This window comes from Portunus trituberculatus, chromosome 30, assembly GCF_017591435.1.
Source record: "Portunus trituberculatus isolate SZX2019 chromosome 30, ASM1759143v1, whole genome shotgun sequence".
In the NCBI taxonomy this organism is placed as follows: Eukaryota; Metazoa; Arthropoda; class Malacostraca; order Decapoda; family Portunidae; genus Portunus; species Portunus trituberculatus.
The window spans coordinates 11,552,750-11,567,749 of NC_059284.1; the positions used below are offsets into that span (position 1 = coordinate 11,552,750).

The 15,000-nt window shown below is 43.4% G+C and overlaps 2 protein-coding genes and 1 long non-coding RNA gene across 3 annotated transcripts in view; 2 read left to right on the forward strand and 1 right to left on the reverse strand.

The window, feature by feature from the left end:
* Positions 1–830, forward strand: part of LOC123510905 (polyadenylate-binding protein-interacting protein 1-like) — a 12,110-nt gene extending 11,280 nt beyond the window's left edge. Inside the window, exon 9 of the mRNA XM_045266379.1 lies at positions 1–830. This exon is cut by the window's left edge and continues 296 nt beyond it. The gene's annotated coding sequence lies outside the window, so the exon portion shown is untranslated.
* The window catches only part of LOC123510906, a 9,211-nt gene extending 334 nt beyond the window's left edge, over positions 1–8,877 (reverse strand). The window contains exons 1-2 of the long non-coding RNA XR_006676638.1: positions 8,739–8,877; positions 926–1,001 (exon numbers count right to left, since the gene is read on the reverse strand). This is a non-coding gene — a long non-coding RNA (uncharacterized LOC123510906). The remainder of the gene's footprint in view (positions 1–925; positions 1,002–8,738) is intronic.
* A 1,240-nt stretch (positions 8,878–10,117) lies between these two features.
* On the forward strand, positions 10,118–11,647 carry LOC123510908. Its single transcript, XM_045266380.1, has 4 exons — positions 10,118–10,287; positions 10,432–10,544; positions 11,084–11,172; positions 11,331–11,647. The coding sequence occupies exons 1-4, from the start codon at positions 10,133–10,135 to the stop codon at positions 11,412–11,414; spliced, it is 441 nt and encodes a 146-aa protein (XP_045122315.1). The 5' UTR covers positions 10,118–10,132; the 3' UTR covers positions 11,415–11,647.
* Positions 11,648–15,000: the final 3,353 nt, after the last annotated feature.

Consider the following 15,000-nt stretch of genomic DNA (forward strand, 5'->3'; position numbering starts at 1 on the left):
CAGCCTGGGAAGAAGTGCAGGCTGGTGACAACAATCCATACTATGTCTGTAAGATCTTTATCATAGGTAAAAACTTTTGTGGTGCATCTGTCTTGTAAATATTGTATTGGACTCCTTTTTCTGTACCTAGTGTTCATGCAAAGCTTTTACTGTGGTTTAGTCTGGACTTGTTATGTGGGAGAAATCTCTTTATGCCTTCTAAGAAAGTTATATTCATAGAACTTGAAGTAAATGTGTTGAGGATCTTAACACTTGCTTTTCATCTAATGCTTTATGCAACTTCCAGATTTTGTTGCCAGAAAATCAACCCAGTCAAGTTATTGTTAGTGTTGTGTTTACTTATGTGCAGACTTGAATTATTTTGAGTCTGAAACCCCCTCACTTTACTCAATTGGAGGAAATGGAGTTGGGAAGCTGCATAGTGAGGACATGTATCACTAAATGTGTATAGAAAGAGAAGAGGGGAGCTTTGTTTGAGAGTAGTGGGGATGCCTTAAAAGTGTCATGGATTCACATTTGCTTAATGTCTGAAGTATGTTGCACAGACGTGGTTTATTTATTTTCAGATTTACCAAGACAAAGTTATCTTTTCATCACTGTTTGCATATGTTAGATTATTGACAAATATTTATGTATGTATTCGTTGATGTAAAGAAACTAAAGTGCTCTGCGGTTATCTTTTTTATTTTCCTGACATGTTTTGTTCAGTATTATTCTGTTTTTAAGTAACTTGATGCTTGGTAAGCCTTTTTGTTAAAGTGTTGAAATGTGACCTCTACAATTATTATTAATGATGGTTATTTATCTTCACTAATAAATATAAAATAAGCTTCAGCATTTCATTGTGATGGGGCTGGGATCTCCCTTCTTTGTACTACTAATGCTATTTATTGTAGTCAAATACTTGTAAATTACTATCACTGACCTTCACAATAAGCAGACTTCAGTCACCACAGCACTACAATTCCAAATTTGGGCGATACCGTGCACCACGGTAGAATCTGAAGAAAGGCAAGGGCATTGACAGACCCACATACAAGTTGGCAGTATGCTTATGTACAGAATGTGTGATATGGATGGAAGTTTGCCAAATGGAATGAAAGCTATAAATAATAATGCAAATGCCTGAATCAGACTAAATGACTAGTGAAAGAAGGAAGTTTTTAGTAAAGATATGTAATGCTGGGTGTTAGACTTTACACATATCTTACGAAGACTAATAACACTTCATCAGATTAAATTACCACAGCAATGCACTCTGTCTAAACTAAGCATAAACAGTATATAATATTGTCATTTGAAGAGTGACCATTAAAATATATCACCACCTCCCCAGTGGTCCTGAAGTTCCAAGGGATGCCCGCTGCACAATACCTGTTCTTCTCTCTGCTGAAAGGAGCATCCTACCTCCCCTCCAACAGGTCATAGCAAATCACAACTCTTTCACCTTTAGAAGTCATGCGAGGGACAGAGCCTAACAAAGCGTCTGCATCTTGTCCAGGTCGCACTGCTCCGTGAAGCAGCGGGAGTGCACGCTGTTTGATGAGCGTGTTGGTTGCTGGAAAGACAACTCCATCAATGGTCTTGCCATAATAATTCACATAATGGCGATGGGCTGGTTCAGTCTGGGCCAACTTGATGTTATATAATGAGTTCAAGTTATCAGAGAACAACTGGTCCAAGGAGTAGAAGCTGAGGTGGTCAGCTGCAGTGGTGAAGCCAGCCGTTGATTTAGTGCCATTCACATTCAAGGTGAGAGGATACAGGGTGGGGTCCTGGACAGTATCATAGCCAGCAATTATGTCATTACAAGATGAAGTGAAAGCTGCTTCACTCTTTGGCAGTTCATTTGAAAATAATGCCAGCCAAGCAGTGACCATGCTGACAGGCACAGTACCATCCACAATGGTAGTATCATGATTTACAGCTGAGAATCTCTTGGGACAGCACTGCCTGGAATATGGGCTGATGCTGGTGTTATTGAAGACAATCCCAACATGACTATATCCAGTGAGCTTCCTCTCAAGGAACTACCAGAATGGACCTATCTCGGATGGCTTGAATACAAAAGTAAAACAATTCTGCACAAGGTCTTGAGCAGAATTTAGGCTACTGTATATTGATGCACTGGTTAGCCCTTCTGAAGTTATGCCAAACAAAGCATAGCACACCTGTGGGCAAACAGCAGCTTGCGTAGCACTAAGAATCTCTTGTGCTATTGTGGTGGCTTTCCCAAGACTGCAGGGTGAGGAGACATGCAGGGAGGGGCCCTCCAACAAGTCAAGCATCACACAATTGAAGGCAATTATATTGACTTCATAGCCCATCACAGTTGTATGTGGGCAAGATGCCTGTGGCCAACCTCCCACTACTTGTGGCTCAGAGGTACTGTTGGATGCAGGTGGTAATACAGTGCAGTTTAAGAGATTGACTCGCATACCACCAACACTATCAGGGGCAAAATCTGTCTCGCTAGCATCATTAGATTCAATAAGAGATGGGAAGTAGGTTGTGTACATCGTAAGGATTTCAAGGGCAGAGGCCAAGTCAGCATTAGTAACACTGCTGTATAGCTTAAGGATACAAACCATTTCCATGATGTCAAATGTGTTGAAATCAAGCGCCCAACTACATAGAAACTGTGTTATGCTATACTCTATTGGCTGTGCACCAAGATCCCAACAAATGTTTATGGGGTCATGAGCCAAGTGGGCAGCAGCACCAACACCAGTGGCTGCCGACCCAAACTGGGGGTGGACGGCTGCAGCCCAATAGGTAGAATTTTGATCAGCGGATACATTGCCCCAAGTGCCTCGAGGAAGGATTATGTTTACAGACCGCAACCCAGGTATATGAAATGTGGTAGCACTAGGAACAAATACCTAGTCACCTCGGTTGCCTCCCACGTCATCAGTGGTGGTCTGGTGGATGGTGAATATACCAAAGGCCAGTCTGTCACCATCAACACAAAGAGAGCAACAAGCCGCAAAGTGCAATTCTGGTCACCAGTTATGATGGCAGGAGGTAGAAAGATGAATTCACCAGAAGGAACTATTCTAGTAAACAAGTGGAAAGACAAGGTGCCATCACCTCCATGATAAGGGAACACAGGAGTGGCAAGTCCCCCAACATCCTCACTGAACACCGGGCTGTCATTGATGGATACCACAGCCCGGTCCACTGTAGGTCTGGTCCTTGTGTCAAAGGCAGTGAAGATAGTTGCTGGCAGTGACTGGGACTGCACACCATGTGCCAAGATTGAATCCAATGCTGCTAGTTTGAGAAGCCAAGTCTCCAAGCACAAGTCCATACCACCAAAATTTTCACATCCCACGAGAAGCTCAAGGTCACTGCACAAATAGCCATCTAATGAGACTGCATCTGGCTCAGGTGAATCTTCCATCTCCAACAAGTATTCTAAGCTTTGTTGCCGCTTGATGGCCTGGCCTCGTGCAGTGATCTTCATTGGTCGTCCCTGAACAGGAGAGAGAGACATACATGAGACAGGCAAAGCAGAGGAAATTAACCACAGGTCCTGGGCAGGTGGGCCTGAGTTGCCGTGGGTAAAGGGTGGTGGCAGGCACTGGGATGTCAGTGTTTGGCTGGATCTTGCCATCACGCAAGATAGAGGAGGAGAGCAAATGAAATTCATCACGAAGACTTTCTTCAGAGGTCTGCAGCAGCCCACGTACTAGTCCCTCCCCATTGATTGGCCTGACTGATTGATGTCAATGAACTGATACCCTCAAGAAACTGCTTCACTTCTGATGGTCGTTTGTCAATATCCTCCATGTGGCTCGGGAAATCTGGATTTCCATTGAGTGCATGCATCCTCTGGTTGTGGGAGGCCTGCAAGTAAGCACAATAACTGGAAGCTGCTAATGAGGTGACTTTGCCAGGCAGCATTGTGATAATTTCCTTAGCCTGTAACTGGTTGCAGAACTCCGTGAGGATGGTTTTAATACAAGATGCTATGTAGAAGCTGATAAATTCATCAGGAGCAGTGCCACTATCCAGTATGAGACACATATGAGTTAGAGTGTTATGACATTCAAAGTATGGCAGCCTTTGATCCCATCCAACACTCCTCAGCTTTTCAATGCACACAGTGAGCTCTTCTTGGATTCAAGCAACAGCAAGCTTCCTGGCTGGGCCAACACCTCTCTTGGTTCTGACACTTGTGACCAGGAAAGATGGAGGAAGCCTTGCTCAGATCTTCAGGTTAGCACATCATCACTTTCATTGCTCTACAAAAAAAAAAAAAAAAAAAAAACTAATTTCATAAATGCATATACAAGAGAATGGTTACAGGTGCTATAGCGGTCTTGTCAAGGTTGAGTGTATCTACTGAGCACATTCTAGACACGTACTGGTAAGTGTATCACCTATCACTCAGCAGTTGGCAGTTGGAATAATGTAGCAGTTAAACCCAGAAAATGACCAGGTATTCCTACCTTCAGTATAAGAAGATAAAACCACTTATTTTCAAAGTGGTTATGCATATATAGTAGGAAAATGATGGTTGTGGTGATTAATTTCACTGGCAGTACTATTCTATATGACCATTAAAGTCACTACCCACAATGGTATGTCAGCCATTAGGAAATGAGAAAATAATTGATAATTTCAGTTACAGATGTTTGTATATTACACGGTTCGAGCAGGGTTCATAGTGACCCGTCTCCATATCTACTTTCATCCAGCTTTCCCTTAAATTTGTGCACACTCTCTGGTGCTACAATCCCTTCACTCAATCTGTTCCAGATGTCCTCCATCTCGCGTGGAAAACTAAACATTTTTAATGTCCCTCAAGCACTGACATTTCATGATCTTGGAGTGTCCTCTTGTTCATCTATCTCCATCCTCCGTTAGTGATACCAGGTCTTATCTATCTATCTTTTCCATATGGTTTACTAACTTGTACATAATTACTAAATTTCCTTTTTCCTGTCTATCTTTCAGTTTTTGTATTTCCATTTCCTTCAGTCTTTCTTCATAGGGAAGATCCTTTTTTCCTGCCACCAGCTTTGTAGCAGTCTTCTGGATTCTTTCTAGTTTCCCAAGATCTTTCTGCCTGTATGACCACCACACTACTGCTGCATATTCTAGTTTAGGTGTGTGTGTGTGTGTTTCACTGTTTGATCTGCTGCAGTCTCTGACGAGACAGCCAGACGTTACCCTACGGAACGAGCTCAGAGCTCATTATTTCCGATCTTCGGATAGGCCTGAGACCAGGCATACACCACACACCGGGACAACAAGGTCACAACTCCTCGATTTACATCCCGTACCTACTCACTGCTAGGTGAACAGGGGCTACACATGAAAGGAGACACACCCAAATATCTCCACCCGGCCGGGGAATCAAACCCCAGTCCTCTGGCTTGTGAAGCCAGCGCTCTAACCACTGAGCTACCGGGTGTGTGTGTGTGTGTGTGTATTTACCTATTTGTGTATTACAGGGCCCGAGCTAAGCTCTCTGTGTCCTGCCTCCTTGGCCACTCCTGTCATATCTCTCTTTCATCTGATTGACACACACTGCATCAACGACATCACTGCTCAGTTTATTCCACTTATCAATACTACGATGCGGGAAACTGTACTTTCTCACGTCATTTAGACAGATGTCTTTTATTAGTTTTTTTCCATGTCCTCGGAGATGATTACTTGTGGTCACCTTTATCAACTCTGTCCAATATGTCAATCTTGTTCACCAATTTATACATAGTTATCATGTCTCCCCTTGTTCTTCTCTCTTCTAATGTGGTCAGCCCCAGTTTCCTCAGTCTTTCCTCATAGTCTAACTCCCTGAGTCCTGGTACCATCCTTGTTGCCAGCCTCTGTACCCTTTCCACCTTCTTCACATTTTTCTTCATATGCGGTGACCAGACGCAAGCTGCATATTCTAACTGGGGTCTTATTAAAGTGCATAGTATCTTCTTCATCATTCCTTCATCTAGGTAGTGGAATGCAAGACCAATATTTTGAAGCATGTTATATGTTTTCAAAAATATCTTGTTAATGTGTTTCTCCGATGACAAAGTGTTTTGCACGGTTACTCCTAGGTCTTTCTCTTCATTGGTCTCTTCAATTTTCTTGTATCATATCCCCTCTCTCTCTTCTCTGTTCCAGGGATGGTAGATTCATAGCTTTAAGTCTCTCCTCATATGTCATCCCTTTATATTCTGGAACCATTCTTGTAGCCATTTTTTGTAGTCTCTCCAATTTCCTTTTTTTTTTTTTGTGTGTGTGCAGAGCCGGTTTTTGCTATGGGCAATGTGGGCGACCGCCCAGGGCACAATCTATTTGAGAGTGCATGAGCTCCCTCAGTAAAAAAAAAAAAAAATAAATAAATAAAATAAAATGCCAGGAAAAAAATCGTCGGTTTTCTAGACTAATGTCACTCATTTCCACGTCAAGTTGGTGAGTGAGCGCTGCTGCGCGCCCCTATTATCGCATCAACTTGTTGCTGAGAGTTATACAGGTTGTGTATATGTCAAAAAAGGTGAGAGAGGAGGGAAGAAGGGGATTAACCTGCCGCTGCAGAGAGAGAGAGAGAGAGAGAGAGAGAGAGAGAGAGAGAGAGAGAGAGAGAGTGTCACTCAAGAGGAAAAGAAATGGAGAGGGGGGCGGTGGATAGACTGACACCGCTGCATTATTATAATAAGGGGAAACGGAGTGGGGAGGGGGCGCCAATGGATTGTTCGCCCAGGGCGCAAAACTAGCCAGGACTGCCTTTGTGTGTGTGTGTGCGTGTGTGTGTAAAATGTAGTAGTGTTATGTTGTAGCATAAAACTAGTTGCCAACTTCAGTCTCCTCCTCAGTGCTGTATGTGAAACAGTTCTGCACCACATTTCAAGGTTGCAGGTAGGAATAACCACGTCATAATACACACCAGTGTGTGTCGCTGAGATCCGTAAACTGAGGAGTGAACTTCCAGAATCTTAACGTATAGAGGAATGTGGGTTTGTAGGTCATCGATCAATTAAACACCTTTAAGGTGTTTATGGTGTTAATTGTGTACGTATGTGTGTGTATTTACCTAGTTGTAGTTTTACAGGGCCTGCTTTACGCTCGTGTGGCCCAGTCTCCATATCTACACTTACCCAATTTTTCTTTAAAACTATGCCCACTCTTTGCTGACACCACTTCCTCACTCAAACTGTTCCAAGTCTCAACACATCTTTGCGGAAAACTATATATATATATATATATATATATATATATATATATATATATATATATATATATATATATATATATATTTTTTTTTTTTTTTTTTAAACATCTCTCAGTGTGTGTGTGTGTGTGTGTGTGTGTGTGTGTGTGTAATTCACCTCGGTCGCCTGCTGGTCACCCAGCCAGTCTTCCCCATTACGGAGCGAGCTCAGAGCTCATAGACCGATCTTCGGGTAGGACTGAGACCACAACACACTCGTGTGTGTGTGTGTGTGTGTGTGTGTGTGTGTGTGTGTGTGTGCTGGTACTAGTTTGGCAAAGCTACAAGCAGAGAAATCAACAAATCTACAAGCACAACGTCGAAATGCAAAACAAAACAATACGGTTCGTTCAAGGCTTGAATATAGTGCATTATATGGTAAAAGTCAAGAATAGGACCTCCTCCTTCTCCTCCATTAGTAATAATTAGTAATAAAACCACAAATAATTTGGTGACGTTCAGCAGAGATTTACGTTTCCCTTGGACTCCTATGAGGCAGATAACGTGGCACTCTGCTAGCCAAGGCGTGAGACACTCGCACTGGCGTCACTGACTCACTGGCGTGGCGTGGTGCCTGCAGGCCCTGTAGCTCTTGCGCTGCTGGCTCAGTTGCATCATTTGCACCACATGATACAACACGACCAAGTATCATGATGAGGTCAGCGCTGAGATACAATGCCAAACAGGAAAAATATAAAAGCTCGAATTAGCTTCCTGGCTCACCTCAGTGACTTAGTGGGTGGTAACACTGGTAAATTGGTAATGCTGAACTTGACTGACACTTTACCTGCATGATCCTGTGATAATTTAAGGATTCTGCATTATCCGTATGAAAAATAATAAACAAATGAATAAATCAAAAGGAAACATGAGAACTTAAACTATCTGTGGCCTTTATAAATAGTCTTTGAGAAAGGAATCAAGCGGAAATACCTTATGCACCCGCTGCCTCCCTGCCTTGCCCAGCTGATAAAAATAACACTGCAAGCTGGCAGGTCTGCTTACAAGTCATTTCTCGTTCAAGCTACAAAATACAATAGACTTTAGGCTATTTTTTTTTCTATATAAAAGATTTTTTTTTTTAAGACACTACCGTACCTATAGTCAACAATCGTATTTTTCAAAGGTATTTTTATGGTTCTGGTGATGGATTAGCAAGAATTCTAGCTTATTACAAGGAAAAACTATCTCGGAAAATTATCATGGTGAGATAGCAAAATAATGCGGTATTAACTAGCTAGTCTCAGCCGACCAATCAGCCAATGATCAGCTGTTCACTCCATCACGTTCATCATTATGCACTGCCACCCCCATGTACTGGTAAGACTGGCCGAGGAATCACGGTGAGACTGAGGGATGATCACCGGGGATGATAATGGAAAGTAATGGCAAAAGTCAGTAGTTAAGAAAAAAATAAATCTGTCGTTAAAACAAATTGTTATGAAATTTTACTGACCTCCAATACCCTCCACCGTTCACCTCTGCCTGGCTGTTACTGTTACTATTCTCTACGACTCACTCAGGTTCTGTGGAGAGTCCTCGGAAGCAACACTTGTACGAAAGAAGAACGCACACATTTCCTCCCATCACGTCCTCACTGCACTTGCTCTCTGCCTCCTCTGCGGCTCTGCCGGCTTTCCGTCCCAAACTTCAGTCTCGAGTCCCTGTTCGAATCAGGAAACTTTGGAATGAGACTTTCACCCGTTTTGATAAGTTTATTGGATTTTATCGTATAGAATATATTATTTCTGCAAGGTTAATGACATGCAGTTAATCAGTTTCTATAGTTATTTTTTCATGAGTCAGTTAATCGCCTCCTTGACTACTCATTTTGTCTAAGGATGATTTCAGCAACTAAATCAAATGAGCTAAGAACTTACCTCGTAAATATTTGGCACAGTAGTGAGTGATATATTAGATGAGGACTGCTTTGGTGTATAGATCAGAAAATTATAACCGCAGAGACACCATGGAAGTATTAGCTATAAACTACTCCATAATAATCAACTAAGGAGTTTTGCAGTCTTCACACCGAGGAGAAGGACAAACAAAGGAACATTTCATCAACGGGCCTGTTGTCTTTTCTTGTCTATTTTTAATAAAGTCTAATTTCTTTCATAAGCGCTTGATAAACATCACTTCAACCTTGAAAACACACCTGAGAATTCCAATAACTTCCACAAAAGTTTAATGTCTTTCATCAGAATTGTGGAAATACCCTTGGAAATACCAGTAACTTTCAATAAACCCCTTCAAACTATCCGTAAAAACCATGCAAATACCTTTCAGAACATCAATTATTATGGTGCGTATATAAAAAGTATACCAGATATGAGATAAAATTGTCTTAGAATGAGAAGAAGGCTAAATAAATACGCAATCATAATTCCCCACAGTTGAGAAGTCCGTATTGCATTCAAACCAGTAGCTCAACATGCCACCAGAACTAGAAGAAAAAAAAAAAAAAAAAACGACGCTCTTTTATCGACGTGGTTGTCATACTTTCTTTCCCAACACGCAAGGTCTCCTCTACCAAAAGAGGAGAGAGAGAGAGAGAGAGAGAGAGAGAGAGAGAGAGAGAGAGAGAGAGAGAGAGTAGGGCTGGAAGGGCTGGACATGATGTAATAAAGAACACAATCACATTCCTTTTCCTTCCTAAGAATTAATTAACTTACCTAATCTTACCTAACCTTTACTCGTCTTCCTTCCCACCACCCACTCTTCTATCCTCTTCCTCTCTTGCTGCTTAATTGTATCCTAGTTCCCTTTCCAAAGTCGCCACTAAATCCTTCATTACAGTCGCCTTTCCTTCAGCCACGCATTCTACGCCCACACTCAAGGGTCACAGGGAAGTCACCGAGTGTATTGCAGGAAAATTTTGCGATACTTCAGCAGGTCAACGGGATTTCCCCTATGTACTTGAGAAAAAAAAAGAGGAAAGAAGGACTCTCTTATTTACCAGTCAGACCGGTGTGTTGCGTCAGTGAGGCGGTCGCGGTGGTCGTGGCAACATCACACGGAACTTCACACCAACCTCCTCTACTCGCCTTATCTCTCCGTCCTCCCAGGCAAGTACAGTGAATATGTCCATCTCTGCCCACTACACTGCCCCTTACAACGCCGCTTCTGCTTCTTACTACATGGAGGAAGCGCCTGTGAGGAAAGCGAATTTTATACGAGAGCTAGGAGATTCATCATATCCTTTCTTTCAGGTCACCTATACGTACAACATTGCAAAGTCTCACCTGCACCATGAGAACTTTCCTGCCTTTCTCGGTGTTGCTCCTGCTGGTGGTGGGCCTCTCCATGATCCAACAGTCACAAGGTGAGGTACGCGCAGTTCATCCAGAGGTCCTGTAGGTCTTATAGGTATGTTTTATGACCACTCTGGCTTCCCTTCAAAGTTAACCTCTTAAGTACTGGGGCACATTTCTACTGTGAGTTTTGGGTATGATGAGGTAATTTTATTTACATTAAGAAGCGTCTATGGAGGTAAGAAGATAGCTAGAGTCTTCACTATTTTAATCCCTACATAAGTTTCTGAAGCTGCATAAAATCACCATATAGTAAGCAGAATAAATATGAGAACATGGCAATGTACTGAAGCAGTTAATTCAGGCGTAAGTTCAGAGTAAATGAAAAAGATATGACAGGCGAGGAAAAGAATGCATTAAACTCCCAGCCAAAGGACCGAGCGGCTGCACAGTGGCGCTCCCACCACTTGTTACTTGTCACAGACCTTACTTGCCACAGCTACTGCACGCCAAGGTTCATAAGACACTCCTAACAATAATGGAAACGCAATAATGTGTTTTATTTGTTTAAGCTGGTCGTGCTGTGTTAATTGTTTGTCCTTTTTTCCAGGAAACCGTCCAAACTTTTCAAGAGATCGTCCAGGAAATCTCAACACGGTTCAGTTTGCAGGTGGAAGACCCGCCCCGAGACCCAGCACGGTAAGAAAAGCGTCATGGGCCAGTGACTGAATTAATTAAGACAGACTGATTGATAGATTGACCGATTGAATGACTGACTGACTGACGTTTAGATTAGAACATAGACAGCATAATTTACCAGCGAGAGGAATGGCACTAAGTTATGTTACCTCTTGCAGGGTGCGCTCTCCGGGTTTGGCAGAGGCCCACCACCTCCCATTTTCTTCGGTCCTCGCCCCCGTCCGCGTTGGCCGTGGGGTTAATTGCGAGGAAAGACGACAAAGAGAGCAGTTTGACACCACGAAGTCGAGATGGAAAAGCCCAATTGACACCAGAAGTAACATAGGGTAGATGAAAACAATACTACCGTGGTCATGTGCGTGTATATGTACATATGTATGCGAAAAGATACTGTGATCTATTGTTAAGGTAAAAGGTTGAAAACTATCCTATTCGTGTGTGATCTCACCTCACCTCAATAAATCCATGTTAAGCACCTGTGTTTCCTATCAGCCTCCCTGAAGCCCGGGAAGAACCGCAGCTCGCCCTCCACGTCATTATGATGACATTTTTTTTTTTTATGTAAAAGGGAAACTGGCCAAGGAAAAAAAATAATGCCCACTTAATTGCTAGTCCCCAGCTTAATTGCCGGTTATATGAAGCTGTTAAAATGTGGCAGGTAGGTACTGTATGGGATATGAGTCAGTCCTGTGACCTCGCTGTGCCGGTGTGTAATGAATCATAGTGGACCATATTTTGCCCTGAGATCGATCACTATGAGCTAAGGTCTTTCTGCAGGGGAAGAATGGCTGTGTTGTGAGAGAGATGACCGTTGGTGGGTAATTAAAACACATAGCACACAATAACACACAACAACGCTTAATAAGTTAGAAACAACAGCAACAGGAAACAGCACAGCAACAACAACGATAATAATAACAACAACAGGAGGAAGAGCGGGAGAGGCAGACGGATGCTCTGGAGAGTTACAGCTTATAGGTTGGGTTTTCCTCACCTAAGGATGGCCTTCCCGGAAACTACACATTCTCGAAACTTGTCTAAATTCAGCTTTACTTGTTTATTTCTTATTGTTTACTTCACTTGCAGCTATTCATGGCGGAGGACGTAAAGAAGGAAATTAATCAGGATTCACACACACACACACACACACACACACACACACACATTATTCGATCTTGAACAAATACTATATATGTATGTTTTATTTATCTATTTTTTTCAATTTGGCTATATGGAAGCCTTTCTTTATATTTGATCAATGTAAATGTGAGCAGTAATCTCTATTTTGTAAAGTGGACGCAGTCATCACGTTAAGACGTAATTTGGTTTAAATTGTATTCACATTTCAAGTTTACCAAACACTAAAAATAGCAAGCTTCCCTAAAAAGCTCGTCCTTATACTCTATAAATTCCTTGCATGAAAATTTTGAGCAACGAGATAAACTCAGACGGCGCGACCCTTGCCGCGTCTCCCTCAACACGGTAGGGGGTTCCCCAACACACCTTCCCCATCACCACCACCACCACCACTACGTACCATAATAGTAACGCAATGACATCATATAAACACATGACATTAGCGAGTGTTTACCTTTCCGCATATGATTGAAAAAGTTTCCGAGGTCATATCTTTATTGCAGTTTGGATTACAGAATGGAGTAGAGGCCAAATACATGAGGGTGCCACACTGACACGACGATTCCTTATCCACTGCGCGGCACTCTTACGACTGTCCTGCTAACAAGGGGCTGTACCATCCCTACCGGCCCCAGGGTCGCCATGTGGGTACGCCAAATCGTATGGGCGGCGCCGGATCATCGGAAGGAAAGCCAAACAGAGTACCCTGGAACGAGATTTCGATGTTATCCGCTGTCTCTTGCCAGGAGGAGCAGTGTGGCTGGTATGCACCAATGCCACGCTGCTGGACTGCGGAGTTAAGTTAATAGTGACCAGCAGCAACATTATAAATCACACAATGATCTGCAATCAGCTAAAGTTAGCCAAGTTGGTAAAAAAAATTTTGAATTATGAGAAGGTCCTAAAAACAGCTATTTCAACAATGATAACATTGCAATAACTGCAGCCACAAGTCAACGTCCCTTACCACGCTTGGGGTGAGGGCTGGTCTGCCGCCGGCGATTATGACGGGACTAAAATCCCTGTTAGGCCGGGCCACTGGAAAGCAGAGTCCTTTTTATAAGCCATGACAGTCTTACTCGTCTGCAGCCTATTAGGAGAACAGCTCGTTATTCCATTATAAGCCATGTTGTTCCTACCAATATTCGGATATTGAAGGTCACGAAACTGAGCAGTGAAAACTGGTGGGCGGTGGGGTGGGGGAGTTGAGGGAGGAAATAAGAACACCAAAGATAAGAGAAGGATGTTGGGGGAAGTGGGAAGTTGGGAACAGTGTTTCTCAATCATACTTTTACAAAATAAAGTTTTGGACTTCCCTCTTCCCCAGACACCCACCTATTATTTCACAACTACCTAGGCGCTTGACTTCCCACCTGGTACTGCAACAGCCAGGCCGAGGTTCAGCACCAGCAGCAGCAGCAGCAGCAGTAGTGGCAAGGACGATGAAAACATCAGCTGGGACATTTTCATGGTATCAGTGGTGCGGATGATGATGAAGGCTTCTGTTGAAGAAAATCCTGTTATCAGATGTAATACCTTCTTAAGCCTAACACTTGTTAAAACTACGCATCAGCCATGGCTGACACCATTTTCTTTTTTCACGCTGAAGGAAAGTACTGTACATGCATTATCCAGAAAAAAAAAAAGAGACTATTGTCCTTAGTTACTACGTAGATAGTGGCGGACGGGCGGAGCTGCAAGACCTTTGGAATAAGGCTACCTCAAAGTTTCAAATAAAACAGATGAGTTCACCATAAAGCTGAAACCCCGATACCAGTTTCAGCCAGCGTTGAACACCTTAAGCAGACTATCGATGCCTATGTTGCCTATCCGGTGTCCAGTGACCTTCATGATTGCACCACTCTCCCGTCAACTCAGAAGTTCTACATGCACGTGACAGGACATGCAGGGATGCCAATAACCATGACTAAACTTGCCGATCAACACTCGTCCAATCCGAGGAATGAAACACGGTGCCAACGGTAATTTCGCTGTAATTATGAGCTTAAGCGAAGAAACAAAGCAAGAGGAGCAGGGCGCGGCACACCAACCTTGGCTGCAGCTGTAGTCTGGCGTCTGAAGTGACCATTGACCAACAGTGGACTTCCCCAACAGAGATGCCCGATTTTACTCCCCTTTAGGATAGACGCTCCTTCCAGTAATACCTAGTGGTGGGCAAGTTCCGGTACCAGTACCGGTAATACCGGTCCCAGCCTTAATGGTACTGTAATGGTAAAATTTTTCGTACCGGTAAATAGTCGAAATGGTACTGAGAAAATTGTATACAGCGTGGAGGTGGCTCAAGGCGAGCGGTGATGGGTAAGACGGTAACATTGAGTCATTCTCACTCTCGGTACCGCTCCACACTGGTACCGACTGGCTGCCCTGGCGCGTTGGCGCGGTCTCGGTAGCTCGGCGAGACACGTCTGTACTGGTACGACTGAATGTGCCGGCATCATTTCCGGTACCGCTTGACGCTTGTACCGTCTAACGTCTGTGCCGGGACTCTTCTGCTTCCTACCGCTAAGAATGAATAATGTGTCGGCACCACTCGGCGGATCGGTGGCCGGGACGGGTGGCGGTCTGGCGGACTGGCGTCTGGCGGTGCAGTAACACTGCAGTTGGCCGGCATTTTACCATTGCATTTCTACTTCTACTACTACTGCTGCTGCTGCTGCATACCACTCAATT